Source organism: Sparus aurata, chromosome 14 (assembly GCF_900880675.1).
Source record: "Sparus aurata chromosome 14, fSpaAur1.1, whole genome shotgun sequence".
Classification (NCBI taxonomy): Eukaryota; Metazoa; Chordata; class Actinopteri; order Spariformes; family Sparidae; genus Sparus; species Sparus aurata.
The window spans coordinates 13654127-13663973 of NC_044200.1; the positions used below are offsets into that span (position 1 = coordinate 13654127).

General features: G+C 40.7%; 1 protein-coding gene across 2 annotated transcripts; it reads right to left on the minus strand.

Moving 5' to 3' along the window:
- Window positions 1-704: 704 nt before the first annotated feature.
- ints13 (integrator complex subunit 13) lies at window positions 705-9403 on the minus strand. Of its 2 annotated transcripts, XM_030440751.1 has the most exons (18): window positions 9221-9403; window positions 8057-8307; window positions 7890-7964; window positions 7460-7662; window positions 6972-7052; window positions 6736-6826; window positions 6475-6603; window positions 6125-6148; window positions 4176-4260; window positions 3930-4022; window positions 3133-3222; window positions 2860-3038; window positions 2610-2774; window positions 2199-2353; window positions 1888-2118; window positions 1666-1796; window positions 1113-1248; window positions 705-957 (listed from the first exon to the last, which is right to left on the minus strand). In XM_030440751.1, the coding sequence occupies exons 1-18, from the start codon at window positions 9222-9224 to the stop codon at window positions 921-923; spliced, it is 2160 nt and encodes a 719-aa protein (XP_030296611.1). In that variant the 5' UTR covers window positions 9225-9403; the 3' UTR covers window positions 705-920. The 2 variants fall into 2 exon arrangements, with proteins under 2 accessions (XP_030296611.1, XP_030296612.1); XM_030440752.1 differs by lacking the exon at window positions 6125-6148 and having other exon boundaries at window positions 9221-9402.
- Window positions 9404-9847: the final 444 nt, after the last annotated feature.

Sequence of the window (9847 nt, forward strand, 5' to 3'; positions counted from 1 at the left end):
GCCAGGAGTCGGTGCATCGAACCAAGCCAAGGCTAAGCTGTTTGTGTAAACCTCGTAAGGAGGCCTTCCATTTATCTATGTTTACAGACAAAGTGTCTCTGACCCATTTCACCTCTTCGTCCTCTGGCTGGAGGGGAGATTCTACATCACCCTCCTTGCTCTGTTATTAAACAGATAACCATGTATGGAAGCACTGCCTCCTGATGCTGTAAGATATAATTTGGACACTTGGGAAGACATGAGGATTATCATGGCAACACTCTGGGCAGAGAGATGCGATGTTATGTTGCTCCTCCATGGCCATGTTCTATAAACTTAATGTAAGTCATCGGCATCTCTGAGTCTTCATCTCTCCTGAACGGTCAAGTGAGCCGAAATTCCACAACACTGAATTTTGGGTTTTCATGAGCTGTAAGCCATAATCATCAAGATTTAAACAAATAAAAGCTTTAAATAATTATGTGTGTAATTAATCCACCATCTATACACAAGTTTCACTTTTTAAATTGATTTACTGAAATAAAGTCTTTTCAAAGATATTCTAATTCATTGAGATGCACCCGTACTGTGTACAGTCAATCATTCTGGCCGTTTCATAATTACATAAATAATGTTGAAAAACACTCTGCAACATTATTTATGTTTATCTTTTGTTGACACAATAGTCACTAGTACATTCAATATACAAAGACCAACAGCAACACTCTCTATTAACAGCTTTTATTGTGTTACACAATATGTGAACAGCATATCTACAAAATGATGGGTAAAAAAATTAAAAATTGTTCGTTAGAGTTCACTGTCTGTTTTATTTCATATCCTCGTTTTCGGGAGGGTAGGGTGACAACCAAGTCTGGAAAACACTGTGGTCCACAATCTCATCCTTGGCAGGGGGGTGTAGCAGTAAATCCATTGAGACATCATCTGGTGGCCTTTCCGTTTTCATGAACATCCATCCTGTAAACAGGGAAAATGTCAAGTTTGATGCATAACATGTTCATTTTCAGATGTTATCCTGTTTGAAACATAGAAGACTGATAGGTATGTGTTCAAAATGTTGACACAGTTAGTATAACAGAGTGACAGGTGATTGGTATTTGGTAGTAACACACCCGTTCTCGTCTTTGAGCTGCTGGTACAACTCAAACTTGTTGTTCACCGAGCTCACTCTTCCAATGAACTCTTGGTGCTTCCTGGAATTGGCGGCAGTGATGCGGTTTGTCCACATGGTGAGGAGCGAGACGGGACCTGAAGCAGCAGTGAGACAAAGCCACAGATCATGTCATCAGTTGGTCAATTATGGAATAAGCTCTTATTGGTCTGAGCACACACAGATAACTATCAATGCTTTTCAAGGTTTCTTAATGTACTAATTAAATGCAATTATTCTAATCAACCTCTGGGGAGTCCTGGAAAAAATGTCAATACATTTATGTAATAATTGAAGGTCCATTCATTACTATTGATTATTATTGATGTTGGAATATGTAGATAAAATGTCTGTGGGAATGAAGACCTGACAACCTCAAATTAATATAACTAATATTTATAAAATGGTTTCATATTTTAAGACACAACCAACAGTTTGTCAATGTTTCCCTCATGACTCTGCAGTACTTTGAGAGTTCTATTCTAAGCGTGGGAACATGTGATGGGAGCTGTCACCTTTTGCCCTCTCCGGAGGCTGAACCTCCTCTGTGGACAGGCGTGGCTTCTTATTGAGCGGCTCCGGAGAGTCCGGGGAATCCTTGATCACCTCCGACTCCTGCTCGTCTTTATCCAGCAAGCCCTTTAGTCTTCAGGTTGAAAAGAAGAAGACCAAGAAGTTTAGTGACCACAATAAGATTCATTTTGCTGCTTACATTAGGCAATCCAAGCACTGCTCACCTCTCCGAGTCCTGCCAGCTTTTGTCCTCGGTTTCCTTGCTGCCGTTTTTCTCCGCCTTGTCTTCCCTATCCTCCCTCTTCCTCCCCCTCTTCTTCCTCTCCTCCTCCTCGGGAGGTTTGCTGCGACAGGCGATGATGCAGTCCAGCACCCTCTGGTGTCTGTCTGTGTCTCCGGCGTGAGTTTTCACTAATGTTTCCAGCTCGTTCCACATGATGCGATACTGTTCGTCTCTGGGGATGACAACAGAAACATCAATGACTCTGCCGTTTGTGATTTTGATGGAAGATGTCAAAAGTTTGGGAATAAATACCGCTTAGGTCCTTTGCCTCTGGATCCCACAGTGGAAATAGGGAGAGGGTCGTTCTTCCTCTCCATGTCTACCAGGTTGTAAACTGTCTTCTGGCAGGTCAGAACATCCTCGTCAGACAAAGTCTCTTTCACTATCAGGTTAGCTAAAGGAACCACCTATTGGATGAAAACAGGAAGACACACAGACAGAAATGAGCTGCAGAGTCATGACGTGGGCCAACATGGAGGCATAGAAATGTCCAAAAAAAGGCTGGTCCTAATTCTAGAGAAACACCCAGGAGGCAGATCATCTTTCATGTTCAGATGATATCATCAGGGAGCAACAAGCCACATATTTTTAAACGTGATAGAAGCGTCACTGGTGTGATAGAAATCTTTGTGTCTATCTTGAGTGTCTCTGCAGGCTGCTCACCGCCTGCATGTTAAAGATGGTGGTCTGAGAGATGATCATTGGCCAGTATCGAGTGTAACGCTCCAGCTGAGCTTTGGCCCTCTCAGCTGGTAGCTTCCCCGAGGGATCGTGGGAGGACTCTGACACAGGCGTGAGCCGGTTCTCCCTCATAAATTCACCAAAGTCCTACAACAGACAAAAAATACACTAAAGTCACCATTTGAGGATTATTTATGTGTGTTGCGACGCAGCTTGGGCGAGGTGAGCGTACAGTGATGCGGTAGTCCGTCACGCGGCCGCCGCAGCCCTCGCTGATGGAGGGCGGATCCTCCAGGGTGGAGCGGTTGCTGTTGAGCACATGCAGAAAGATCTCGCCTCCATGGCTGCTGAGCATGTGGCTGATGACCTTTGACCCCGATTTCCTCGGCTGCTCCAGCAGCACCGATCGCCCTGAAGAAGAGAGGTAGTCAGCAATTAGTCTGCAGATTCAAGGCAAAGAAACTGGTACAGTACGTACAGATAAAAGAGAGTTTATTTAGATTACCATTAAGAAGAAAGTTCGTCAAACATGACGAGGGACGACTGTTTACGTCTGTTGGGGAGATGCGATAGGCTCCTGTACAGTAATGCAGTTCTGAAGAGGAAAAAAACAAATAGAACTAAATCAGTCACCTCAGATCACAGGTGCATTAGTCAGCTATGACACAGATAACTTCAAAGGTGTATTTTACAAAAAGGACTTATACTGTATGTCTTTTCTTAAACTGTAGTCGACTAAGAAAAATATTTTTATCAAGCAAAGGTGACAAACATTTGCTGCTTGTAGCCTCTCAAATGTCAGGTTATGATTTTCTCGTCCTAAATCTTCATCATCTGAATACTTTTGGGGTTTTGGACACAAAATAAATCAAGCCATTAAAACAGATCAATGTTGCCAGAGGGAGCAGCCATTTCTCATTATTTTCTGTTGTTTTACAGTGAAAATGATGAAGTGAGATAATGATCATCAGATAAATCAATAATGAAACTAACTGTTAGTTGCAGCCTTACTTCAAAACAACAACTATAGGAGTACATTTGCAGAAATGTTAACCAAATAAAAATACACATTTTACCACGTGTTAGTTCAGAGGGGATATGGACACTTATATTTCAAAATAAATTGTTTGAATTTAGAAGAATGTGTCTTAACACTAACATCATTAAGTGTTCGTCATACTTAACATTTTCTCAAAAACGGAATTCCAAATGGAGAAAAAGTGAGAAATATTTTCCCCTGAATTGTGTTTAAAGTTTAAAACCCTTAATTAAATAAAAACTGAACAAGTAAAAACTGCCCACCTATGCTGTTGGTTCGTGGAGTGCACCATTTCAGCGTAATCGTCTCTTTGAGTCCATTTTCTCGAGTGCTGGTGCCGGCCATATGCAAGTCTCCTGCACAACACAAAGGGGACATATCCGTTTTTAATTTTTTGAAAACAAACTGATGAACTTTAAAACATACATTTGTGCCATTGTGTTCGGAGCTCTTCACAGTAATTCTTATCATATAAGCAAACTTATTTAGATTTATGTCTGAAGACCCACCGCTCTTGAAGAACTCCAGGTGAGCGTCTCTGTGATGCAGGAGCTCAACGTCATAATTGGCTGATGTGTTGGCGTGCTGCTCTTCCTGTCCGTCCCCAGAGACAGTAACAAGTTCAGGTCAGTATGGAGTCAGCTCTTAAAAATCAGCAAAGCTACTACACAAATACACAAACACACGTTTACACTGCTGATTTCATGTTCCAAAGGGTAAATGATAATGGACAAAGTAAAAGAAAAAGCTTCGCTCTCTGGGTGACTCAAACGTGTTTTCTTCTATTCACATCAGAGGCTAGTGTTTAATGCAGATCTTTAATTCACACAATACTGATCCTACACTTTAACAGTCAAGGATCCCTGATCTTACACAACCAGCTCTGTATAGTTTGGGCTTGAGTCCAAAATTATGGAGGACCAAAACTGCTTAAACAAAAATAAATTAAGAAATAAATACTGGCCCAATAAATTAATTTGCCATTAAATACACCAAAAATAAAAATAGTTTGATACAAAATTAAATGTAGACATTATATAATAAATTGTTATTTCAGCTGTAATTACTTCTCTATTTATATATTAATTTCTGTTTTGTTTTTCCCTTGCATTTCCACCCTATTTCTTTCCACAAACGTATTTATTTCTGTATTTACTTTTACTTTTCTTTAAAAGGTACAATTAGCAAGAACTGGCAACCTGTTGAATTCATACACAAAACAAACAGGGGGCAGACGGTAAGCCATCATCTAGCGATCCAAACCCAGAGCTCAGAGCTTCTAGCACAGGTGCTTTGAGCTGGGATGGGCTGGGGCTAACTGGTTAGCACGCTAACTTCAGTAGATGTCCCTGCAACACAATACATAGACATCATAACTTCATCATCTGTTGATAATTTCAGCTAATTTTTTAATATTCTCAAACCACTTTTAAGCCCCCCTTTATCATAATAAAGCAAACAATATATAGAAAAGTAGAAATTAACACAGAAATAAGTTAATAAATACAGACAAAAAAATGTATACATTCATAAATTAAATGGGAAAGTAAAAAAATAGTTGAATTAATACAAAGGTAAATAAATACAGCTGCAAATTAAAGCAGAAATATCAAAGTATGTCACATTTTTCTAAATTAATTTCTATTCTATTTTCTAAGCATTTAATGGCATCGTAATTTACTTATGGAGCCCTTTCTTTATTTAGTTTTTTGAATGCAGCATTTCAAGTCCTCCATACAAATGAGTCCTGGTGACCATAAATCTTAAAACAAACTTTTTAAATAATGAGCTTTAAATTTGTCAACTTTCTACACTTGTAAAATAATTGCTGTTTTACAACAGCCCGAGGGTGGAAACATTTAAAAAGATCAGCTACATATCCAGACAGCAACAATAGACCACACCAAGACACTAGAGGGGGGATGAGTGGGAACTGATATGGGAAACAGAGACCAGGGGGAAGTTTGGACAACTTTTAAAGGTGTAAACAACCTGACAGACACTGACAGTACTTAATAACTCAGAAGAGGCAACGCTGGTCACAGAGGTTTGGACATAAAAACACTAGAATGCAACATTTATATTCTATAGAATTTGGCGGAAGCACAGGCTTAAAACATCCTAAAAATGTTGGTTTCTTTTGACCAGATTTATTTTAAGACAAATGGTTATAGTATAGTATAGTTAATATATAATTCAATTTTATTTTTTTATTAAAAAAAAAATTAATTTCCCCCAAATTCTGCATTCCCTTGGTGTCCAACATGGGACCAGAGTTGCCTGTCCTTTACTGGAGCCTGACCAGCAAATCTGTAGACCAACGGTCACATCAAACTACATGAATGACACTGTAAGCCTTTTGCAACAGTAAAAAAGCTCCAAAGACATACACTGCACACTACGTGGTGTAAACTCTGACCCTTCCTCACTTTCATGTGTGTGTGATAAGAGTACTAACCTGGTCGCAAACATTTAATGTGGGCTAGCAAAACAGAAAATACAGCATGAAACCAGCAGCAGATTCACAGTCATATCAACATGCAGATGAGATCAACAAAAAAAGGATGAAAGTGTGAAGTTGCACGAGTGATTAGAAGTGAGGAAGCAGGCAAAAAAAAAGAAAGAGTGAAGGCTGTGAGAGAAAATATAAAAGCAAACAATAAATCAAGTAAAACGAGGAAATGGTTCACTGCACTCTACACATGACAACATTTTTTTGTACTAGCAAATAAAAAGTTGAAAGTTTATGTGAGTTCTACTTTTGGCGAGGCATGTGCAAGGCCAGGCACAGGACAAGGAGCCCCTTACCTTCATGGGGATGTTTGTTATGGTGGTGGAGGCCAAGTCAAAGTGCTGCTGGACCAGAATGTTGAGTTTGGTGGCCAGGTGTCGCCCCGCACGGACACTGTGAACCTCGCTGGTGAGCAGAGAGGAGATCTGAGACGAGAAGTGAGGAAGATGCAGTGAGAACAAACGGCTAACTCTTCCTTTCTCTGATTTATTCCCTGTGCATTCATTTCACCCGGAGTGAAAACTATGATGGTGGCTGTCTTCCCTGTAAGCACCCACCTCTTTCTTCGGCCGGTCAGACACCAGTGTGTCCTCACCCTGTGGGTGGATGTGAACCAGAACCAGGTCACACTGTTGGATGGCCATTAACCTGGAACACAAGGAGTTAGCAGAAAGAAAACAAATCTATGAGCCATTTGTCACCTTCAGAATCACTGCAAAAATACTTAATATGCTGTGTCATACGTCTATGCAAGCTGTGCGGCACATTTCTTCAAATATTATTAGATACTGACCTGTCTGAGCCTGCTGCCAGTTTGTTTTGCTCTAAAATGGTTTCCTGGATGCAGTCTTCCAACATGCGCACATGAGTATCACTGTATGGTTAAAAACACAAACAGCGCAATGCATTAGCACAGTCCTAAATGATGAATGACTGATTTTCCACCACATAAAAGGGTTAAAACTAATCAGTGCACAGAGGAACGTTTTTTTCTGTGCAGTGACACGGCTGTCTCCTGTAGAAAAAAACAGTTCCTACATTCAACAAGTTTCTGAAGAGAGACATTGCTGTTGAGTTTTTTTAATATATTTTAGTGCTCTGAACACCACAAACCAGATGAGCGTCATCTAGTTCAATTACATTGGGGTGAAAGCAGACATCTCTACAGTTGGTATCTCCAAAACTCTGCAACTTACACCAAAACAAGCTAGCAATAGAAGAGGAAAAAACATATATATTTTTGATTTTGTGATGAACTGTCCCTTTAACGACAATGTTTACCTTTTAGCATTGGTTAGGCAGATAATACGCCCCCTATTGGCAACTCTGTCAGCTGTGTCCATCAGAGTGGTGCGCCTCTCATGCTGCAACTCTGTGATCTTGCACAACGCCTCCACCGCAGCGACCAGCCCATGCAGGATGCTGCAACACTCGGGGTCCTCGCGTGGGTTGGGCGGCCCGACAGCTGCCAGCGCTGACATGAGCTGCCAGAGAGGAGAGGAAACTTCATAATCATATCGCAAAGAAGACTTCTGCAAAACGGGCTGTTTATTGGAAGAGCTGCTCAAAAGTTAGCAAGTTGGAGCTGCTGAAAACACAGCTTTAACATGCAGTGATATTCACTGTAAGACACACTGTGCATTAACAATCATATTGACATTTAAGTCATACTCATTGCTTTGCTAATGGGTTCCTGTGGCCCGTGGTTTACCTCATGAGTGCTCTGATCTTCCCGTCTCCAGCTGTTCAAGATGTGAAACTCTGAATCACTCACAATGTAATTAACCTGTAAAATAAAGAGGTGGCTGAAAATGTTAATGGCAGTGTTGACATATCAGTCCCAGTTAAAAAAATTAAAAACAGGAAGAAGGAGCTAACCAGTTTGTCCTTTGGATAAATATCATAGAGGATCCGACAGTACTCCATGGAGCATTCCACAGCGCAGGTCCAAAGGGACTTTGACACTGGGGCCAGCGGAATGACCCCTTGAGCTCGACTCTTTGTCAGCACATCACACTCCACCTGCTGGCGACTTGACTCTGCCATGTAGGGACAGTGGTCCACCACAAAGACAGTTTTGTGAGACACTGAGAACATCTTCGGTCTGGACATCTGAATTGTGGTAGGATCTGTGAGGGAAACAGAAAAATACACCACAGTTAAGCTCTGGGTAAATTTGAAAACTGACACTGAAACGTTCAACTTTTCTGCTTCACTAAGTTATAACTGCAGAACTGTATTCTCCAAAGGGAAAAGCGGCTGTCAGGTTTTGGCTGATATAAATCTCAGTGACATTTTAAATTAAAGTGAGTGAGATCAACAGCTTAAAACAATCTGGGTAGGAATGAATAAATATGTGACTTCACAATGTTATTAATAATATACTCAGCAACAACCCAAAATACTGATATGTCCTCCCACCAACATCTTAAAGCAATAAATAGTTTAAATTCAGTATGATAACCTAAATTTCAAACAATGGGATGTACACACATCCTTACAGAATAGATAAACTCACAAAACCAAAACACGAACCAAACAAAGTGAATGTTACACAGTATGGTATGGTATAGTGGGTTGTGAGAGTAGTCATATCTAAATCATAACAACACAGGACCCTTTTGGAGTAAAAGAATTACATTTGATGTTGTTGCTGGTAGTTGACAAATGAAGATGCGTTGATATCCATAAAACTGCCATGCTAAACATTTGTATATATTGCCCGTTTGTCAGTTAATGTCTCCTGAAGAAAAGCCTATAAACTGAACGTTTCCCGGTCAGGAAATCATCTGAACCGGCTGAAAACCGTGTCTGCTCTCTTCTTGTCATGTTTAGATTACTGATTTAACTGTCTGACACAAGACACAAGAGCCAGTGAGTCTAAAGACATGTCGTTTACCAAGAACTCCCCATCGTTAGCAAGCTAACATGACCGCTTGCTTATGAGCGTGACACTGGCCGCCGCTTTAGCCTTTTAGCTAACAACAGCCGGAATCATTTGTTTGCTGTTTCACGTTTCTTGGCAGAGACGTAAACACTTACCCATGGTGACATTTGTGTAATACTACGTTGGATGTTTTCTATTAACCACACTTCAAAAATATCGCCACCTCTTTCTTCTTTTCTTTTAGACACTTGGGATGACTAGCACAAACGACTTAACCGTCACAGGTTAGCATGTTTGTTATTGGCGGAAATGTGTCCGGTGGTTTTCCGTCACCTTTTTCCTTCCGCTGGTGCCTGAGCTGCGCGGTTAAGTGGTTCCGCCATGCAGCCACACATGGACCTCTGTGCAAACAGACAACACTTTATGTTTTACCTGTTCTACAGCAACGGGTTGAAACCTCAGAGATATTTCTTTATCATACGCATGTCTTCCGTCTTGCATACTTACCAACATTGGGTTGTGAAAAATAGGGAGATTTTTTTCATTGGTGTATCGGCCCAAGTAACAAGGTTCCTTCGCCAGGTGTGTGATTTATTTGTCATAATTTCTTGCCTTGTATTTTAAACCACACATGTCCAAAATTCTTAGAACAGTGTTTCCCCTAATTTTTTTTATAGCAGCTGTGCTCTGAGTTGATAACCTAGCAACACTAGGGGGGTCTGGGTGCATGCCTCCCCGGAAAAATTTTTGAAAAATGACCCTTTAAATCTCACCTACTCGTG

Coding starts and splice junctions, on each gene's coding strand:
- ints13 (XM_030440751.1), bottom strand. Junction 7,965..8,056: donor TTTATCCAAAGGACAAACTG/GTTAGCTCCTTC, acceptor TTTATTTTACAG/GTTAATTACATTGTGAGTGA. Junction 3,223..3,929: donor TCCACGAACCAACAGCATAG/GTGGGCAGTTTT, acceptor TTTCCTCTTCAG/AACTGCATTACTGTACAGGA.